Here is a 22,569-nt window from a genome sequence, read left to right as displayed (position 1 = left end):
GTTAACAGGCCCCGAGAGTGCTCAGTCCCTGGTAGGTTGTATGGTTTGCCCAATGCTTTGTAGATATCTTTATAAACACCATGGATCAATGAGCTGGGAAAAGGTGCAACTACAAAGTCTCATCTTATGGAAATAAACTTTAAGGGCACTCTGAATGTTTAGGGTCAGGGGGGTCAGAGGAGAAGCCACCCTATTTACTACTGTACAAAGATGACGAAGCCTTGTTTAGGGCTACCTGAAGCAAACTAGCCAGATTGTGGTGCTGAATGGAAAATTGGAATTCATTTGCAGATTTGACACTATCAGACTTAGGCTCAACTACAGAAAGTGACTGTAGCTCTTTCTTTTTATATTCATGGGGGTTTTTTTTACACTGAAAGCATTAGATACCGAAAGTGTTATGCTACCAAGTTCCCCAAAAGATTATACTACCATAAACTTGCTGGAAGTTAAGACACCGCAAAATACCACTTCTCCGGCTCTAACAGACCAACACAACTACTCTGCTGGAATTAGATGAATACAGTTGTTTTATTATAGAAGCATACCCTGGCAAGAAAAGGCAAGCACTCTGAGAGGTGCCTGACCCAACCCCATGAATCATAAGGAAAGGAAAGGTCCCCTGTGCAAGCACCAGTCGTTTCCAACTCTGGGGTGACGTTGCTTTCACTATGTTTTCCCAGCAGACTTTTTACAGGGTGGTTTGCCATTGCCTTCCCCAGTCATCTACACTTCCCCCCCCCCAGCAAGCTGGGTACTCATTTTACCGACCTCGGAAGGATGGAAGGCTGAGTCAACCTCGAGTCAGCTACCTGAAAACCCAGCTTCCACTGGGGATCGGTTGTGAGCAGTTTAGGACTGCAGTACTGCAGCTTTAACAGACTTCCATAATTCCATTCTGGGAGGAGACAACAGTCAAAGCACAGTGTACTTCTGTCATTAAAGCAACAGCATGTACTATCCATCTAAATATTCCATCCTAAGGTGTTATTCTGCCTATGTAACAAGAACTACACTGGTGGAATGACGCTTCCATTACAAATTCCTCTCTTATGTTGTAGACCAGGCGTGGGAAACGTCAGGCCCAAGGGCCATTTACGGCCCTCAAGATCACTTGGTCTAGCCCTCAGGGATTACTGGGCCAAGCCAAGCCACATGGTGGCCTCCCTGGGGCCCGGCTGGTCGGCAAGGATCACGCGGCCCAGCTGCACTGTGCAGCAACCTCCCCAGGGCCTGGCCAGCTGGGATCATGGTGCCCAGCCGCGCTGGGGCCTCCCTGGGGCCTCGCTGGCTGGCCAGGATCGCTGCAGGGCCTGGAAAAGTCACTGTCACAGTTCAGGTAGGTTTCCCCCTAATTTCTTCATTTCTCTTTCTTCCCTCCATTTCTTTGTTTCCTTTAATTCCCCCCATTTCTTTATTATCCTTTCTTCTCTCCATTTCATTTTCCTTTCTTCCCTCCATTTCTTTCTTTCCCTTCCTTACTTTCCTGAGTGGTGGGCATTGTGAAGGACTGCTGCTGGGGTATGTGGGTGCCTTTTAATGGTCTGCTGGGAGAAGCTGCAGTTTCCACATGAAGGGAGGGAGGGAGGGGTGGGAGCCAGCTACCATCAGTTCAATTTGCATGTGATTATCTCAGATGGTGTGGCCAAATATGCTAATGAGCGTGTGACCTAATATGCTAATATTAGGGGATGTGGTCTAATATGCTGGACCTAGGCATTTGCCTAGGGCAGTGGGCCGGGTGTGTCTCTGTGTGTGTGTATGTGCAGAATTAGGCTCTCCCCACATGACTTCAAATAGAAAAACAATTATTTGCATTAATTTTGCTGATGTGGATAATTCTCCCTCAGTGAAGCACTGTTTTTTAAGGTGATAATTCTCTATGGCCCACGAATGATGTTACAAATATCCAAATGGCCCTTGGCAAAAAAGAGATTCCCTGCTCCTGTTGTAAACGATGCTGCTGCCCCTCCCTGCAATCTTACTGAGGACTCCTTGATCCCCAGTCTGGGAGGAAGAGGCTCAACAAGCAGCAACAGCAAGCAGAGGCAGGGTCATACTCCAAGAGATTCACTCTGCTAGCAGTATTTACAATCTGATCCAGCAACTGAGATCTGAAAAGTTTAGGATGATTGTTTGTTTGTTTATATTTATGGATTGCCAAATTCCTACTAATGCAGAGCTCTAGGTGATGTACATCATTTTGTAAAAACAATTAAGGTTATAAAATCACACACAAAAACAGTACTAATTCAAAATTTCTAAAGGGTCAGATGGTAAAATTTCTTTCAGATTTCTATTTCAGACTGAAACTACTCGCAGATGGGCAGGCAGGGAACACAGCAACCTGGGGGAAGAAGAGAGGGTGTCAAGCAAAGTGGCAATTGTTGCTGTCCTCAACCAAAAGCCTGGCAAATATCTCTGTTTTACAGGCCCTGTGGAATTGCATAAGATCCCACAGGGCCCTGGCGGTATTCAGCAGAGAGTTCCAACAGGTTGGGGCCAGGACTTAAAAGGCCCTGGTCCTGGTCAAGGATAGCTGGACATCTTTGGAGCCAGGGATCATCACCAGGTTATTATCTTGGGAGTGTAACACCCTCCTAAGGACATACTGGAGAAGATGGTTCCACAGATACATTGGTCCCTGATCATTAAGGCCTTAAAAGTCAACACCAGCACCTTGAACTTGATTTGGTATCACTAGAAGTCAATGGAGTCTGCAGCACAGGTTGTATATGTGCTGTCTGTGACATTCCTGTCAGGGCTCATACTGCTGCATTTTGGATCAGCTGCAGCCTCCGGGTCAGTCTCATGGGCAGGCAAGCATAACGCAAGTTACAGCAGTCTAATGTGGAGGTAACCATTGCATGGACTACTATGGCTAGATTGGGGCATGACAGGAAAGGGGCTGAGCCTGGAGAAGATGAAAGAATGCCAGTCTGGCAATACTGGACCTCCATCAAGAAGGCATCCAAAATCACACTCCTGGTGGATTGCATTGATGTTAATAGTGCCCCATCAAGAGCAGGAAGTCTATGCCCCAGTCCTGATACCCACCCCCTAGCCTCAGAATCTTTGCTGGGTTGTCTCAACCTGCTCTTTTTTAACAATCCCACCACGGCCTCCAAACCCACAACCAAATTCTGTGGGGTGGCATTCAGGTGGCCATCTGATAATGGATACAGATGGATGTCATCAGTATACTGGTGACACCAAGCCTGAAACTCTGCACCAGCTGGGCAAGGGGAGGCATGCAGATGTTAAATAACAATGGGGGGGAAGTGCCCCCTGGGGGATCCCACATATTAAGGGGAGTCTAGAGGACATATTCTCTCTCAGCGCCATCCTCTGTCCCCAACCACGGAGAAATGAGGTAAGCCACTGAAGGGCCACCCCATGAATATCCACATCAGTGAGACGGTGGGTCAGAAGACTGTAGACGACCATGCTGAACTCTGCCATAAGATCTAATAACAGCAGAGCCAATCCACCTTGATCAAGCTGTCTGTGGAGATAATCTGTCAGGGTGATCAACACTGTCTCCATCCTGTGGTCATGGCAGAAGCCAGACTGGAATGGATCCAATGCTAATGAGTCATCTAGGAAGCTCTGGAACTGCTCAGCTACCTCTCCCCCAATTACCTTACCAATAAACAATAAATTCAAACCTGAGCAGTAACTGGCAGAATCAGAAGGATCCAAAGTTGGTTTTTGAAGAGTGGCACAACCACTCCTCAAGACCCTCTGGATACACCCTTGTTTCCAGGGATAAGTTGACAATATCCATCACCAGGCCCCATATCCTCCCATCACCAGCTTTCACCAACCATGAGGGACATGAATCTAGAAGGCATGTGGGCAGTCTAACAGCACCCAGTCTAACAGCACCCAGGATCCTGTCAACATCAGCAAAGGAGAGCGGGTTGAAGGTATCAAAAACTGAATCCAAAGGCAGCCAAAGGGCTTCCAGTTCATATACTGTATCAATATTGATGGGTTGGTCACCATGCAGTGACAAGACTTTATCCACAAAAATGCTCGCAAATGCCTCACAGCTAATAGTTGAATTCCTGCTATTTTGTCTCCCCTTCATAAAGGATGTCAGAGACCTAATCACCTAACCGTGCTGTGCATGAGCCAGCGGAAACAATGGTGCTCAGAAGAATTATCATACCTAGGACTTGGTTGCCAACTCCAAAGGTATTGCTTATTCCTACTATCAGGCAGACAAAATATTGCAAAGTGGGATGTTCTCCAGAAGAGGCAGGAGAACCAGCAGCTATAGAGACAGGCACCTTGTCCACCCTGTGGCTATTTATGTCTTTCATGAGTACTTGCCTTCTAATGATTCAAGATAAGAGCATAAAGTGTTAGATTATCAGAAGGTAACAAGAAGGATATTCAAGTAAGAAAATGATGTAGCAGAACAAAATAGCATAGGCAAGCCTGTAAATTGTGTAATTCACAAGTATACCACGGAAAACTCTTACAAAAATCATACTATCTGACTAGATGGATGTATGAACTGTACTCATTTTCAGGTAAGGAATTACTGCAATGTAATTACTCTTATTCCCAGACAGAAGTTTGATATTCAAATTGAAATGGCATCACTTACAGCATAGCCCCACACAATAACCTTTTAGTGAATTACCTGTACTAATTCGCTCAACATATCTACATTTCTAAATATTGTGAACCAAAAATCTGGGATTCCTTTGGGGTTTGTCTCTTCTGCTGCACTTGCTTCTTTTTCTTCTATTACTACTTTATTTTTCAGGTCTCCCTAGAAACAAAAACAAAATTTTAGGTCAGAAACTTTTAAAAAATACTCCAAGTTTCTTGAAAAGTATAAAAACCTTGTTTGCTTAATACTGAAGTTATCACATTAGTAGGAATAATGCTGCAATATTTATTCTGAAGAGAAAGCATCAACATAGTGGAATAATTTCTCCCATGTCAGTGATACACTGTTCTCATTCTCTCAAATGGTACATAATGGGAGAACAGAGTAAAAGAAAGGAGATGGCTTGAGTTGAGAAAAGAGATCACAAGGTAAGAATTTTTAAATATTAATATTTAAGTCAACAGTGCTACTGCTGTTCAACTGGGGAGTCAGACATAATCTCCCAGTAGAGCAGCCAAATGACATACTCAAATCAAATCACTTAGCACAAAACTGACTACTCTGACTGGTAGTATCACCCCAGGATCTCATGAAGACATCTTTACTCGAACCTCCTTTTTATGCTTACAACAGGAGATGCCATGGATTGAATTTGGGACCTTCTATAAGTAAGAGAATGATCTGGTGTCAAAGCTTCTGGAAATGATCAAAAGCAAGTGACTTAAGCACCATGTTCATTTAGAAATAATGCAAGAAAATCAGAATATCAGGCTCTTTTATTAATTACGTAATTTCAAGTAAATATCATAGGCTGAATTCTATAAATTGAAAGGACATGCTTTTTCCTTCTCCTCCTCCCCAGCTATTTCCTGAAACCTCCAAAACACTGATGCTGTGAATCAATGGAACCTGAGGAAATTATGTAACATTGTCATTATTCTTCCACCAATAGTTTTTGATGCATAAGGTGCAATCTGTGAAAAGAGGAAGTAGGGTGATATCACAAGCTTGGGAGGTACTCTGAAAAAGAGGAATCAATATTTTGTCCATTGGACTCTCATGATTCTAAGCACCAGCTTTTCAGATGTTCCACGAGGCAGGACAGAAACTACTTGTGGTTCACAGGAACCAACACCTTAGCTTTGAACCAAAAGCTATAAAAGACATAAGAACATAAGAGAAGCCATGTTGGATCAGACCAATGGCCCATCCAGTCCAACAATCTGTGTCACAAAGTGGCCAAACCAAACTAAACCAGTTATGAAGGTAGAAAGGCAGGAGGGCAATGGGAGCTCTCCGGTGTATTGCACACAATCATTCCCAATGTTCCCTCTAAGCTCCACAGTGTTGTCAGCAGAAATTACACCTCATGAGCAAAAAAAGCTAGTAACATTAAAGTTGTGAGTGAATCTACATTTCACTATCATGTAAATTCGTTTTTTAGATTACTTCCATAACCTTGTAAACATCTCAGAATATTTCAAACATTATAAGAAAAAACAAAACCAAGTCAAATTTCATCCACTCCTTTCCACTGGAGAACAGTCTACCCACACCAGTCCACTATACTGGTAGACCTAGCCTTGGACTGTTGCTCTGTACTGAGTCTTAGAAAACATACCAGCACTTTCAGGGCAAGTGGGAGACTCTTGCAGTCTACTTTTTTTTTTTTCAAACAGAGGAGGAACTATCACTGGGCACCTTCACACACAATAAATCAGGGGTGGCCAACTGTAGCTCTCCAGATGTTCTTTTGCCTACAACTCCCATCAGCCCAGCCATTGGCCATGCTGGCTGGGGCTGATGGGAGTTGTAGGCAAAAAACATCTGGAGAGCTACCACTGGCCACCCCTGCAATAAATAATGTGCTTTGCAACTGGATTTTTACTGTATAAGAATAGCAAAATTCACTTGCAGTCACCACGTGAAATCACCCACTGTCAGAAGCCTGCCTAAACTAACAAACAGAAAATTGCTTAATTATCATCAACCTGGCCAAACTACTTACTTATTCATATATTTATATCCTACTTTTACCTGTGACTCAAGGCAGCTTACAAATCATACTAAAAAGCATAATAGGGGTGTGCAAAAAAATTTCCCCCCTTGGCTCCATTGTAACCAGAGGGTCCAATTCTATGGGCCCCCAGAAGGAGGTACCCCATCCTCCATTGTTTCCAATGTTTCCTTGTGGGCAGAAGAAATGTCTGAGCTGCCAGTTAAAATTTTGTGTGCCAGCACCCACCAGTAATGCTAAGAGGGAACTATGTACAGCTATCTGCCTATCAGGCAGAAGTTGTGGGTAAGTGCTCAGTGCAATGAGCTTCTGGCTCTCAATAAATGAGTTCACACCCTTGCAGTCAGTGACTGCTAGAGGTGTTGTGCTCCCATGCTGACAGCTCTTCTATTGTCATGGAGAATGAGGACCAAAGAATCCTGTAGAAAGGACCAATTCCTCAATGGTATCTACTCATGCAGAAAATATCCTTCAGTTTGAGATCACTTGGTGGGAGACCAATTTGAGGCATAAAATCATAACCGCTAAAGTAGGTTAAAACATGTTACACATGTAATTGATCATGCCATTATTTTGCTTCTTTTTAAAACAATCAACTATTGTTCCCCAAACAGAGAAAACAAACAGGCAGAAATAGCCAGCTTTTCTTGTTTGGGGTGTTACTGTAGCACTGGAATGGAACCCATTTGCAGAAAAAGCTGCCAACAGGTTACGAACAGTGCAAATGATGATGATTTACCAACTAAATTACAGCACTAGAACAAACCTATTTAAAAAGACATTCAGTTTCATTAAGCAAGCTTCTGAAGCATCAGAAAGTAACTACAATTGTTCAGCAAAGGGAACATGCACAAACTATTTGAGACATCTAACACAAGCTCTAATACTCTTTGTCTAGGGATATATTATTTTATTCATTTTACTTTATTATCATTTCCCATACAAGTTTATAGGAAACTTAATCGATCATCTTAGGTTGTCCTATTAGTAATTCTTTTTTAAAGCCTTCAAATTATCCGAACTTACAGCTAGTTTCTCCTCTTCTTCATTTTCACTGTGCCACTCTGCCTCTGCATCTGTAGGTTCAGTAGCACCAGTGATAAAATTCCTCCTCTGTAGAAATGGTATAAAAACAAAAGAAGAAGAAACATTAACACATACAGTTACTCGGGACAAGAATGAACAGGGCTGCAGGAAACTGAGCACAGGATTCAAAGTGCATTTGAGGGAGTTAAGCAGTTATGGTGGTGTTGGAAAACACTGTCAAGTCACAACTGACTTATGGCAACTTGAGTAGAGTTTTCAAGGCAAGAGACGTTCAGAGGTGGTTTGCCACTGCCTGCCTCCTCATCACGACCCTGGTATCTCTTCAAGGTCTCCCATCCAAACACTCACCAGGGCCAACTCTGCTTAGTTGTTGTGATCTGATGAGTTTGGGCTGGCTTTGGCTATCCAGGGCAGGCCTGGCTAAGCAGTTATATTAGCTATTTATTCAGATATAGTAACAAGAATTTATTTTCCAGCAACAGAATCAATATCACAAGATTCATTTCTCATAAACAAGCAGTATCTGAGAAAGAACTAATTTGACAAGTTGGAAAAATAGCACAACCAAATTACAAGGCAGAAAGCCCTTTTCTTTATCTGTGTTCATGTTAACAGCCATTTCAGCTTTCAAAAGCAAAAATGTTTTACTGACTCATTCCTTTCCCACCTCCAACGTCATGTCCCATTATAATGTAAGTCCAAAACAGCACCAGCAAAAAGTAGAGAGGCTTTATTGTGCCGGTCCCAAGGCTCAAGAGTCTCACAAGTAGCTTAATAAAGCATTTTTCCTTTACCCCCCTCTTTTAAAAATTGTACTGTGAACTCCTGAGCTTCACTCTTCCATTATCTCTTGAAAAGTGCTAAAGTGAAGCCATTACAGGACTTCTGTGATATAACTGGTTAATAGTTTAAAGCATGAATTATATGCTAAACATATGTTAAGATCATTCATTTATTTGATTAAGACTTGAAAGGAAAGCTACAGTAATGCTGTGCAACATACCAAACCAGAAAACTTGTTCAATACTACTAACAGGAAAATCAATTTTGGTTCTACACACTTGTTATTCGGACATATGGGAACTGCTTTGTCTGATCTTATTTTTCAGTGATGGCTAGGCCTTGAAAACCCTTAGATTTGCTTGAACACATTTTTACCACTGCACTGCATGCAACAGAGCTAACTATGGCAGGACCAAGCATGTCTACCTATGAAGTATGATCTCCCCCGCCTCAGGGGTCCCTATTCTACAAGAACAGGATTTCAGGAGGCATTCTGGATTGCTGCATGAGTGAGGAGGTGAGAAACTCACATTACACAAGCAGGAATCCTTGCACACACAGAAACAACAGTCTGGATCCAAGCCTTTACAAACTATATAGTTACAGGGGGCGGGGGAGACACTCCTTAATTTTAATTCTCCTCAGTTGCTCAGTTTAAAAGGAAAATAGTCAGAATACAACAACCTTGGTTACAGGAGGAAAACAAACCACAGTTGATGAAGGCAGCCACATTATATTATCACAACTGGGAGATCTTTGAGAAGACAGAGCATATATACTTGGAAATTAGCAAGGTTTGTTCATAATTTTTGAATTGAGCCTAATGAAAAATAAGGCACTTTCCCCATTAATATCTCAGAAGTTTATAGAAACACACACACACACGTACCTTATCAAAGTGAGGCTGGTAAAGAGCTGCGTATTTTCTCTCTAAATCATGAACTTCTTCATAAAATTTTGCTTCTATGTGGGCACATTTTACTTGCAGCTGCTTCAAGGCATCAATTCTTCGTTTTACTGCTTTTGGTAAGCTAGAAATGTTAAAAGTTGTTTACATTTATGTAGCCATAGCATCTACTGTTTTCTCCCCCCCCCCCCCCACATACAACTTTTCCATTCCATCTCTCTTTCCATCTCATTTTTTAAGTTCTTGCTGCAAAGAACATCTAAAAGCATTCTTCTAACTGGACAACTACATGGAAAATATTCAATATAAGAGATAAAGCTTATACAACAGGTATTACAGGAGAATGGGACAAAAGCCCATGATTTCACTTTGGCTGAGAGAGATTTCCAATGATCTATTATGTCAGTATTTGTTCGGGTCAAACTTAGAGAAGCTAGTTAGGGAATCCCAACTCTTCTGCTCTGGCAGGGAAATGGGCAACACTAGGCAAATAAAAGCTATTTCACTGAAACAACAATGTAGCCAAATGTACATGACTCATGTACATGGCAGCATTTCAGAATTCCAGATTAACATATGGCTGTGGCTTAAACGTGGGTAACCCTTTCTCTTAAAGGTAAGATATAAAGTGACTGAAGTACTGCAAGTCTCATTACAGTAGAAATTGGATATATCCAGTGAAATCAGTGGCGAAATGTTCTAAGCAAATTGCTTCTTCACACAAGAGGTAATCATTGTGAGCTCTCTGCCACTAAGTGTTGTAATAAGACCCAAGCATAAATGTTTTCCCCAAATGCATGTTAAAATATGGAGGCTGCATCTAATTAGATGACACTGAGGCCTCCATCAATGAGAGGGAGTACACTTCCAGCTACTGAAAAATAACAGTAAGGCTGACTATCTTGCCCCAAGACACACGTAGCTGTTCTGTAGAATAAACACTGAGATAGAAGATGCACTGAATAACTTAATACTAATCACAAGGAAGCCACTGCAGTGAATATTACAAGTAGGAACAGACACAAACCAAACCACAAAGCAGAATTTGACACAAATTTTGCCCTGTACTTGGCTTGTGAACAGGAGTTCATTTTAGAGCAGTTCATTGCAATTTGTGGAGACCCTTTAAAACTTTAAAGAAGCTACAGAAAAAAGCCTGAAAAAAGCTGTCTTGGTGGGGAGCAGTCTCCCCACCCTGGCAGCTGCTTTTTGTTCTTTTGTGCAATCCCTTTAGATGGGCACATTAAAAGAGGCTGCATAAGGGAGCCCAACACAGCTGAACCCACAGAGAGAAGTCTCCCCACCTGCCCAGCTTCTGGCTCTTCTGTGCAGCCCCATTTAAAAGGACTGAACAAAAGAGCACAAAATAGATACACTCACAAGAAGTTTCCCTACCAACCAGCTTCAGTCTCTCTTGAGCAGCCCTGTTTAAAGGGAGTAGTCCTGTCTAAAGGGACTGAACAAGAGAGCCCAAAACAGCTGACCGGTGAGGAGACTGCTCTCCAACAGCTCAGCTGCCTTTCAGGCTGTCTTCTGTAGCCCCTTTAAAATTTAAAGGAGCTCTACAAGACAGCTCAAATCAGCTGAGCTGTGGGGAGCAAGCTGCTCCCCAAGGCTCTGCTGTTTGGGGGGCTTTCTGCAAACCCTGTTGAAAGGGAATGTGATCCCATTCAATGGGGTCTGCAGGGTCACAAACCAGTTCAGTTTGCCAACACACCTCCTGGTTCAGTTTGTGACTCAGCCAAAGCCAAATCTCATTTTCCCTTTTCATGCCCATCCCTAAGTATAAAATTTACACATACTCCCCTCCTCTTCCATTTAAAAATGAGACTATTAAAATGAAACAGTCTTCCATCATTCAAAGAATGGCAGTAAGACAGCAACACACAGCTTCTTAGCCAGTACCAAAAAAAATAATAGCAGCTTTTTATCACTTACTAATTTACCTCTATGGTTATAATTTGGCAAGAGTCTTTAGATTTTCTACTATGTTTCCCCCGATGTTGAGCTTGTGGGTGTTAGGTGCCCACTTGCTTTTACACCAACACATCCTCCTCCTAAAGTAAAGAAAATTCAGCCTTTTCTGCACGTCATTTGGAGCAGGGAGTAGTTCAGAAGCCTCCAGGAATTATAACGTCTGTTGAAAGTGCATGTCCAACTGGAATTTTGCAACAGTTCGTAACTGTCCTCCCTGTGGCAGCCACTTTGTGGTGCCTGCCCTCCCTTTCATGAAGTTTTAAAATCACCCACAGGATCAACTATGTTCTTCAACCACCCTCCCCAACATGGAGAGGGTTCTCGTCGATCATATTTTATTGAGTTTCTGGGTACCCAAAAAGCACCAGGGTTGTCTTCCAAGTATTTCTGATGCTCAGAGAGAGTCCCACCCTTCTCAAGCCTGACAAAAGGGACTCTCCTCAACTTCACACTGAGTCTGTCTCAAATTAAAAGACGCACTTGCCAGTGATGAGTGCATTTGTGAGCCTCTTTATTCCATACCTGTGGCAAGCCATACTTCTCAAACTTACGTTTCAATATAACTGGAAGGAGTGTGAGGTGCATTGTCAAGCCGTTCCTGCAAAGCTGCCAAGACTTGTGGATTCTGCATCACCTGGTCTGCTAGCTTGTCTGTAAGAGAGCCAGTAAAGTTCAAAACAAGTCTGAATCTTATACCACTAACAGCCATTTATTCTGGTGTAATTTAGCTATAATTCCTACAGTACAGAGCTCCCAAAGCAACATGCACTGGCTCTAACTGGCAAGATAGCCATCTATGTATATATCTATGAAGGGTAACTTGGAAAGTAGCTTGTTTTCAAACTTACAAATATCCATGATGTGATGGACTGCACTTTTTAAGAGGCTTAGGAGTGCTGTACCAACAACTGGGGAACGCAATGACAAACCCCGTAAAAAAGTCTGCCATGTAAATGTCACAACGCAATGTCACCCCAGAATCGGAAATGACTGGTGCTTGCACAGGGGACTACCTTGACCTTTTTACCAACAACTGAAGGACTATGAAGGGTTAATCCACCACAGAGCCAGAGGCTGCTCTAAGCAATCTGACTGCTTAGCAATAGCTAAGCAAAAAAAAAAAATGTGAGTGCTGGATGCAGAGAGTCAGATTCCTGCCTTAACTCAGAAGAGTCTTGTACTGAGAATGTCTGAGTATAGCCCTGACAGAAAAAGGGTTCAGCGCTGACAGAAATAAATTTTTGCCTTGACCGAAGACAGTGTGAATTCAAAATTAGCTGAAGCAATTTGAACACAGAGAACTGGGGGAGAGTTTGGCAAGTTTGAGTATTAGAGAAGACCCCATTCAGGCCAAAGGAGAGGAGTTAAGATTTTGTGACAAGATGATTCCGTAGCACTCCCACTCCTGGCCAAACAGGCAGAGTTATCTCTGAGGAGTACAGAATTCCCTGGCCTGATGTGATTAGAAACTGCCTATGGAGACCTTAAAAGTCAGTAAACAACTCAAGAAGTGCATTGACGTCCCAAGAGAAGGGGCTTTGGGTACTGGGAAGAGGGTACCAGCCTTCTGGGCACCAAACAAGTCAATGATTACTCAAATAAAATGCAAACGAGTATTTGGGAAAACACTGGAACAAAAGCTTCTCAATATAAAGAGCTAATTTATTTAATTTAAGAACCTCTCATTAGCCTGATACATAAGAACAAAAGTCTGTGCTTGTACTAGCTGTACTTCAGTAATTTCAACCCCTGATTTCACCTCACCTTTCCCCCTTGATATTAAATAAAACCATTTGTTATTTTTGAATTTCACAGATCTCAAGTGCCATTTTCAAGGGTTTAAGTTAAAAGGCAATCCTATTCCTCTTCTTTGGGCCCACTTATGTAGTGGGGCACAGCAAGGTGATGCCCCTCACTCTGAGGCTGTCCTGCAAGCAAAAGATTTGCCCCATGAGCAAGAAATTTCTGGCTACATGTCTGCTTCCCTTTGGGCTGAACAAATAGCCAAAATATATCTTACTAACAAGGTGGAACAGCCAAAGTTTCTTCCGAGGAGAAGAAAACACGTTACCAGGGCTGCTAAATCAATGAGAGGACAGAAGAAAATCTTGCTTCTGTGGGAGGGAAGTGGAAGGGGTCCATCATACATGGTCAAAAATTACTAAGTCACCAAAGCTGCAATGGATCTTTAGCCTGCCCTAACTTTACATTCATTCTTTATGTACGGACAGGATATTTTTAATAAATTACCTTTTTTGTCTCCTGTACCTTTAGCAGCTTCCACAGAATCTGAGGGAGCATCTTCTGTTTTACTGGAAGACATTATATATTCAGTATACATCACTGCATGTTGTTAGTGAACTTGTGCAAGGATTTACAAATATGAATTTTAAAATTAACAATAAGTTTACATTTACACACTTTGCTGCTAGTTATTAAGTTGGTACCCAGATGACCTTGTATGTGCATATATGTGTGTGGGAGGGTGGATTTGAAAATTACTTGCTCCAACACTGCATAATTGAGGGAGGGGGAGATAAAGGTAGCATCAGTTCCACTACACTGTGTTTCTTCACCAAAAAATTCTTATGGCACAATTTTCCAAACACTTGCTGAAGTAATCTTTCTCATCAAAGACCATTATTCCTGATATCAACAAACAAACCCCTTAACAGAATAATATTAGAGTTTTCATGCATGTTGGCCAATGAGTACTCAGCAAATCAGCAATATTATCTGCTGGAATTTTTTTAGTAGAGATCAATATGCAGATGACACCCAGCTCTATCTCCATCTCATATATTTTAGATATTTTGGACAGGGTGTTGGGAGCCATAGCTGGATGGCTGGAACAGAGTCAGCTGAAGTTGAATCCAGCAAAGATGGAGGTCCTATATCTGAATTATGGGGGAGTCAGGCTCCCAGTCTTTGGTGGGATACCACTAGTGCCAGGGTTAAGGAGCTTCGGGGTTATGCTGGATTCCCCCCTGCTATGGAAGCCATTGTCATTTTGGTTGCCAGATCAGCCTTTTATCATCTTCGACTAGTCAGGCAACTGATTCCCTATCTCACCTGGGACTTAGCTACAGCGATCCATGCAAGGGTCACTTCCAGACTGGATTACTATAACTTGCTCTACAAGGCCTTGAGCCTGATCCAGAAATTGCAGCTAATGCAGAATGTGGCACCACGCCTGCTAACAGCAATGCCTCGGCTGGCCTGCACTCAGCTGGTGTTGTGCCAACTGCACTGGCTGCTAACTGAATACTGGATCCTGTTCAAGGTCATGGTCTTGACCTTTAAAACCCTATGTGGCCTGGACCATCTCTCCCCATATGAGCCCCAGAGAGCTTTATACTCTGTCGATCAACATGTCCTGGTGGTTCCTGGTCCAAGGGACGTCCACTTTGTCTCAACCAGGGCAAGGGCTTTTTCGGCCCTGGCACCAACCTAGTGAAACTTGCTCCAACTTGAGATCAGGGCCCTTGCAGGACTTATTACACTTCTGCAGGGCCTGTAAAACGAGGCTATTCTGTCAGGCTTTTAGTTGAGGCAGTTGACATTCAATTTTTCTGGCCTCCTCTGTTCAAGGCCACTTCCCCAGTAGCCTGTTGGATATGAACTGGGTTACCCATCTTTGCCTGACACAAGCCATGGGGTTTTGTTACTGTTTTATTGCGCCATCCATTGTTTTACTGTTTTATCATTTTGATTGGTCTTTGCTGTAAGCCGTCCTGAGCCCATTTGTGGGTTAGGGCGAGGTATGAATTAAATCAATCAAATCAAGTATGCTAGCAGAAGAAAAAGTAAACATTCACATGTACTGCCAATTCCCCACTGTATTATTTTGAAAGCAGCAATTAAGAACATAGGTGGAACAAGCAACAGACACTGAAAGTGTCTGAACAAGAAGGAATACTAAGTCTGACTAAAATACAGTTAAGACATACACAACTGTCTGCCTCTCTAATGTTTTCCTGCAATATACTCTGTACAATATACTCCAACTAAAGACACAACATTTTTGGTAATGTAGATGCCATGAAAGAGGGGGCTAAACATTTAAGAGCAGTACATAACTACACTGTTAGACTCTTACATTTAGAACTCAGCTTGTACCAGGCAGGCACTAATCTTTCAGGATATTTACTCTCTTTTCTTTCTCTCTCAGCAGTCACCTTCTCCAACTCAAGTAAGACTTAAAATTTCAAGCCAAAATGCAATGGAAGCTGGAGAAATTATGACTTAACATAAAAGCACTGAACAAGTTAGGTAATTTGCAGACAACTGCCCAAGTTAACAGTAATCGGCGTGTCAAAGGCATGGTTCAGCATTCTAAAGCTATGCATATGCTTTAGAAGGAGTAACTTCTCTCAAATGAGGGGGCTCATGAAGAAGAAATTGAAAGGAAAAGGTAAGGAGGGTCAAATCCCTTTAGGAAGCTTGGAGTCTATTTAAAATTACAATCCCAGAAGTTCAAATAAAATGAATACCACGGGTTAGGAAACATATATATAGGTACTAAAAAAGATCTGCCTAGTGAACAAATGAAGTAATAGAAGCAGTAAAAGGTAAGAAGAATTCCTTTAAGGATTCCTTGCTGATGTGGTGATACGAGGGCTTGCTTTACACTGGCTGGCCTCGTTTCTCCAAGGTTGGGGACAGAAGGTGGCAACGGGGGGGGGGGGGGGGGGGTATTATATCAGCGACACCCAATAGAATGTTGCGTGCCACAGGGAGAGATTCTCCAATGTTATTCAACATCTATACATGCCACCTCACCCAGATTATCTAGAAGAACAGGCTATGTTGCCATCAATATGCAGATGACACCAAGTTCTATCTACTGTTGGACAGCCTGGACTCTGCCCTGGAAGAGCTGAGCAGGGCATTACAAGCCATCACTGGATGGTTGAAACAGAGCCTACTGAAACTGAATCCATCAAAGACAGAGGTCCTGTACCTGGGCTGCAGGGGACTGGAAATGAAAATCAGGCTCCCAGCCTTCGATAGGGCATCATTGGTGCTAGCGCCAGGGGAGGAGAGCCTGGGAGTGTTCTTGGATGCCTCTCTGACTATGGAGGCTCAGGTCACTGCCAATGGAAACAGAGGAGGTCCTACAACTGATGGACAAATTAAAAACTGACAAATCACCGGGCCAAGATGGCATACATCCAACAGTTCTAAAAGAACTCAAATGTGAACTTGTGGATATCCTGACAAAGATATAAAATCTACCATTAAAATCTGCCTCAGTTCCTGAGGACAGGAAGGTAGCTAATCTTTAAAAAAGGTTCCAGGTGAGATCCAGGAAATTACAGGCCAGTCAATTTAACATTGATTCTGGATATGATGGTGGAACCTGTAGGCACATTGATGAACAAAAGCTACTGAGAAAGAATCAGTATGGATTCTGTAAGAGAAGATCTTGTCTCGCTAATCTATTAAGAGTTCTATGATGGGGTGAACAAACAAGTGTGATCCAAAAGATGCTGTTTACCTAGACTTCCAGAACGCTTTTGATAAAGTTCCTCATTAAGAATGGGCATGAACCAAACCATGAATCATGATTCATGCCAAGAATGCCCAATGTGTGGTTTGTTTCACACTGGTTTGTTTGATCCTGTAGCTCCCAAACATGGAAGTAAACCGGACTTTTTTCTTGGCATGTTGTTTGGTTCGTTTTCCCAGACAGCCTGCCATGATACCCCAGCCCCCTGCGCTTCTAGTCAGTTTCCAGTAAAACTGACTAGAAGCAGCAGCTCTGCACTCCCTGCGCTTCTGGTCAGTTTCTAGTGAAACGGACTAGATGGGGGGCACCTGTTTGAGGGGAGGAGGCTGTAGCTCACACACACACACCCCCAGAATCCAATTCACATCAAAGTTGGAGAGCCGGTAGAGGAGAGTCAGCAGAAGAGTTTGCCCCCAGTTTGGCATCTCTAGCCCATATGGGGGCTGTTCTACACTTTCCCAAACCAAACAACTCAACAAATGATAAATCATTTGGTAAATTGGAAAAAAAAATCATGAACCATACCACCAAATCAGGCAACCAAATGAAAAACCACCATTTTCGTATTCTGTGTCCATCCCTATTCCTCATCAAAGGTTCCTAAGTAAACTCAGTAGTCATAGGAGAAGAGAAGTCCTCTTGTGGATTAAAAACTGATTAACAGGAAACAGAATGACTGTAAATGGGCAGTTTTCACATTGGAAGGTGGTAAGCAGTGGGGTACCACAGGGCTCAGTGCTGAACTTGGTGCTCTTTGTTTGTTAATGATTCAAAGCTGGAAGCAATGAAGTGGCTAAGTTTGCAGATGACAGTAAATTGTTCAGGGTGGTGAGAACCAGGGAGGATTGTGAGGTGTTCCAGAGGGGTGTCAAGGCCGGGCAAGTGGCTGTCAACATAGCAAATCCAGTTCAACATGGGCAAGTGCAAATTTATGCACAAGGAGCCAAAAATCCTAACTATAAATACATGTTGAAGAGGTCTGAAACTGGTGGAAACTGTCCAAGCGAGAGATCTTGGAAGTCGTGGTAGATAATTCACTGAAAATGTTCATTCAATGTGTGATGGCAATAAAAAAAAAGGCAAATGCTATTCTGGGGATTATTAGGAAGGAAACTGAAAACAAATCAGCTAGTATCGCTAACACTCCTGTATAAATCTATGGTGCAGAAGCTAACAAGGGTCGACTCTGGCAAGTACTTGGATGGGAGACCTCCTTGGAATACCAGAGCTGGAGGCAGGGGCAGGCTTTATTCAGCCACCTCTCTGAATACCTGCCATACCCCCAGTAGGGGTCAGTCACCAGAGGTTGCCATGGCTTCCAGATGCACATTCACACTCACATGTGAGCATGCATGCACACACACACACACAAAATACAAAAAAGAGAGATTCTATAGCATTGGAAAAGTGTAGAAATGCACAACTAAAATTATTAAGGAGATGGAGCACTTTCCCTATGAAGATAGGTTAAAGAGGTTAGGGCTCTTTAGCTTGGAGAAACAACTGAGGGGAGACATGATAGAGGTTTACAAAATTATGCATGGGATAGAGAATGCACGGGATAGACAAATCAAAACTCGTGGGCACTCAATGAAATGAATGAGGATAAAAAGTATGGAATTCACTGTCATAGGAAGTAGTGGTGGCCACAAGCACAGAAAGCTTCAAGAGGTGATTAGATAAACATAAGGAAAAGAGGTCCAACAGTGGCTATTAGCTGCAAGGTATGGATGGAATGCTATGTCTGAGGCAGTGATGCTCTGTATTCTTGGTGCTGGGGGGGAGCAACAACGGGAGGACTTCTGAAGTTCTGACCCAACTGGTGGACTTCCTTCTGGCAACTGGGTTTTGGCCACTATGGGACAAAGAACATTGGAATAGATGGGCTATTGGCCTGATACAACATGGCTTCTCTTATGTTCTTATGTACCCACTTATAATTCTCTTCTGTGTTACGCTGATGACATTTTTATTCTCTGGACACATGGTAAAGAAGCCCTAGACATATTCCACCAGGCATTCAACAACTTTCACCCTACCATCAACCTGACAATAAACCAATCTATATGAGAAATACATTTTCTGGACACTACTGTAAAAATACACAATGGACACAGAGACCATACTGGAAACCTACCAACTGACAAAACATACCTGCATGCTTCCAACTACCATCCTAAACATACCAAATGATCCACTGTATACAGTCAGGCTCCATGCTACAGCTGCATCTGCTCCAAATGTACAAACAGAGATTCTAACAACCCTTTTTGGAACTAAAGTATCCACCTGATGATGTCAAGAAACAGATTAACGAAGTCAGAAAAAACCTGCTGCAAGACAGGCCCAAAGGAGACAATAACAGAACTCAATATGGCTCTCAACTCAAAACAGTTCACGTATCATCAGTAACTTACAGCACTCACTGCATAATGACAATTCTTTTTCACAAGTACTGGGGGGCGGGGACTTCCCCCCTCCCCACAGACAGCTCCTAAGTCTCAAACAACTCCTCACCTACAATGCAACATCTAATTTGAACATGGACACTGGTACCAAAGGTTGCAATAAACCCAGATGCCAACTTTGCTGTCACATACACCCAGACAACACAGTCCCTGACCTAACCACATCAACTATACCATCTCAGGCTTATTCACATGCTCATCTTCTAACAGTATACATTTCATTAAATGCCAACAATGTCCTTTCAGTTCTCTACATAAGGCAAATCCTATGCCAAAGGATGCCAAAGGATGAAAGGGTTCAAACAACATTCTAGAGCGGCGTTTCCCATTGTCAGGGTCGCGACCTGGCACTGGGCCACGGAAGCCTTGATGCCAGATCACGGGGCCTCCCGATCCCCTCCCAGGCCAGCAGATGTTGGGAGATGCAACCACACAAGCGCGAGGCCTCGCGACCCCCTCCCAGGCCAGCCGACGTCGGGGGATGCAACCACGCCGTCTCCCTACCCCCTCCCAGGCCAGTAGACGTCAGGGAAACAGTCACACCAGCGCGGGGGCCTCCCTACTTTGGCCAAGATGCTGGGCAAGAGTCAGCAGTTTTAAGGGTAAGTTGCTCCCATCCCATTTCTGTTTTTCTTTCTTTTCTTTCTTCCTTTTGTCCCTCCTTTCTTTCATTCTTGCCCTCCCTTCCTATTTCTTTTTTCTCTATTTTTTCCAACTCTCTTCTTTTTTTTTCCCTATTTGTTTTATTTCCCACTCCCCCCCTCTCTTTCTGTCAGTCTTTTCCTGTCTCCTTCCTTCCTTCCCATTGCCAATCTGAGTAGACTTGGGGGGGGGGGCTTGAAATGTCCTTCCATTTCATGTTTTCCCAGGCTGAGAGTATTTTGTTTTCTGCTGTGTGATCCTTGTGCTTTTTCTTGACGTTTTAGTTTTAAAAATGCATTGCAAATTTCTCCTACCTTTCCTAGACAAAATATTGCAAGTGTTTTAAGCATGTTTGTACATCATCTCCTGTCTCCCAGCTCCACCCCCAAGTCTCCTGGCTCCACTCCCAAATTTTAGTGGTCCACGAAGGAGAATTGTAAAATAACCGGGCCACAGGGGAAAAAAGTTTGGGAAACCCTGTTCTAGAGAGCTTGCAGAGTCTTTGTCTATCATCTTCTAGACCTCTTGGAAGACAGGAGATGTGCCACAAGACTGGAGGAGGGCAGATGTTACACCAATTATCAAAAGAGGGAGGACCCAGAAATCTACAGCCCAGTCAGTCTGACCTCTGTCCAAGGGAAGATATTGGATCAGGTTTTAAAGGGCCCAATCTGCGAGCACTTAAAGGACAACTTGGTGATCCGGGGAAATCAACATGGATTTGTTCCCAATGAGTCCTGCCAGACTAACCTCATTTCCTTCTTTGATCAAGTGATGAACTTACTGGATCAAGTGAATGCTATTGTTTCAGTAAAGCTTCTGACAGGGCAGTTTGGTGGATAGGGAACTGGTTGGAGAACTGTACTCAAAGGGCGTTTTCGCACTGACCTTAATCAGCATCGACGCCCCTCTTCACCGCGCAGGATCGGCGCGGATTTCGCACTAATTGCCACGGAGCACCCGGAAGAGCCGGAAAGTCCCGCGGCTTTTGCGGCGCAAACAGAAACCGCCAAAAACCAGTTTCCATTTGCGCCGCAAAAGCCGCGGGACTTTCCGGCTCTTCTGGGTGCTCCGCGGCAATTAGTGCGAAATCCGCGCTGATCCTGCGCGGTGAAGAGGGGCGTCGATGCTGATTAAGGTCAGTGCGAAAACACCCAAAGAGTAGTTGTCAATAGCATTTTATCTGAATGAAGGTGTCCAGTGGGGTGACATAGGGCTCAATTCTACGCCTGGTGCTTTTTAATATTTTTATCAATTATCTGGATGAGGATGTGGAGAAGCTACTCATTAAATCTGCAGATGATATCAAATTAGAAGGAGCAAAGAACACACCAGAAGACAGAATTCAACGAGAACTGAACACACTGGAAAAGAGGGCAAATGTGAACAAGGTGCAATTTAACAAGGGTAAGTGCTGAGTTCTACATCTCATTAATGAAAATGAGGAGCATGCATACTGGATGGGGGATACAATTCTGGGTAGCAGTATGTGTGAACAAGATCTTGGGTTATGGGTGGACCACAAGTTAAATATGAGCAGCCAATGTGATGTAGTGACAAAAAGTGATTTCAAGAAATGCCTTATCCAAGCTGGCCAATGAGGTGGTAGTGGGGGCTTTGAGAGCCACACAATGTGTGTGAAAGAGCCACATGTAGCTCCCGAGCTGCAGTTTGGCCACCCCTGCCATAGGGAAACCCACCTCACAATTTCAGAACTCTGAGAATGGACACCTTATGTGACTGAATGCATTGAGGCAAGAATGCCACAAGTCCAGTTTAAAGTATGATAGTGTCACTGTTATATTATATGCATGATGGCTCAATGAAAAACTATGTTCAACTATTTATGCAAACACTTCAGAAAGGGCAAATTCTGTCAAAAAGAACAGAACTATTCTGAGCTGGGGGGGGGGGAGAAGACTATGTTTTAAAGCAGAACTGCTCAGAATACATAAATAGAAATTCAGCCTGAGACAAGTCACAGTTTACAATCTACAAATACATTGGGATTTTTAAAAATATCTGCTTCTTGCAAATAAACAGCTTTCAAGAAATTGATTGTAAAGAACCTACCTGTTATCTGCCATCTGAAAGACTGGTTAACCACCTGTAAGACAATAAACCCAAAATTTAGGAAGAAAGTTTAAGCATGTTGATAAAAGATACAAAAATAATTATTGGAAATTACTTCTTGCATATTATTTCTCCAACAGCCACCTACATCAGAAGGTAATTTCTGAATAAATTTACAAGCAGTTTTAACAGTCTCTTCCCACAGATACTGCCTCAATGTTTTGGTTCTAAGCAGTTAAATTAAAAATGTCCTTCCCTTCCTTTCCACCTAAAATCTATTACTTGTATTTCATATTCTTACATTTATGAGTTATCACCTAGCATCACATACTTATTTGGTGAAACAGCAGGCAATCCAATAATCAACACAAAAAGTAAAAACTGTCCTAACTTTAACAAAATCTCTGAAATAGAAAGCAAATCAAGCTACATAGGAGCTACTATGTCCAAAATATCCTACATGACAGCAGTACAACTGGTGTTAGGATTTTGCAGAACAAAATAATTGTAACTACT

General features: G+C 42.8%; 1 protein-coding gene and 1 non-coding gene across 4 annotated transcripts in view; both read right to left on the bottom strand.

Annotated features, from left to right (window-relative positions):
• Positions 1 to 22,569, bottom strand: part of NAP1L4 (nucleosome assembly protein 1 like 4) — a 60,440-nt gene that overhangs the window by 28,972 nt on the left and 8,899 nt on the right. For all 3 annotated transcript variants that reach the window (XR_009556611.1, XM_060262169.1, XM_060262170.1), the window contains exons 2-7: positions 22,054 to 22,087; positions 13,609 to 13,670; positions 11,910 to 12,009; positions 9,364 to 9,505; positions 7,671 to 7,757; positions 4,655 to 4,786 (exon numbers count right to left, since the gene is read on the bottom strand). Coding sequence is in view for 2 of the 3 variants with exons in the window: in XM_060262169.1 (XP_060118152.1) it covers positions 4,655 to 4,786; positions 7,671 to 7,757; positions 9,364 to 9,505; positions 11,910 to 12,009; positions 13,609 to 13,670; positions 22,054 to 22,067 (537 nt within the window). In the remaining variant the exon portion in view is untranslated. The remainder of the gene's footprint in view (positions 1 to 4,654; positions 4,787 to 7,670; positions 7,758 to 9,363; positions 9,506 to 11,909; positions 12,010 to 13,608; positions 13,671 to 22,053; positions 22,088 to 22,569) is intronic.
• Positions 7,242 to 7,368, bottom strand: LOC132590350 (small nucleolar RNA SNORA54). Its single transcript, XR_009556690.1, has one exon. It is a non-coding gene; the product is annotated as a small nucleolar RNA SNORA54 (small nucleolar RNA).

Source organism: Heteronotia binoei, chromosome 21 (genome assembly GCF_032191835.1).
Source record: "Heteronotia binoei isolate CCM8104 ecotype False Entrance Well chromosome 21, APGP_CSIRO_Hbin_v1, whole genome shotgun sequence".
Lineage (NCBI taxonomy): Eukaryota > Metazoa > Chordata > Lepidosauria > Squamata > Gekkonidae > Heteronotia > Heteronotia binoei.
Note: the sequence above shows the minus strand (reverse complement) of the source record. Positions and strands in the feature narration are given on the sequence as shown.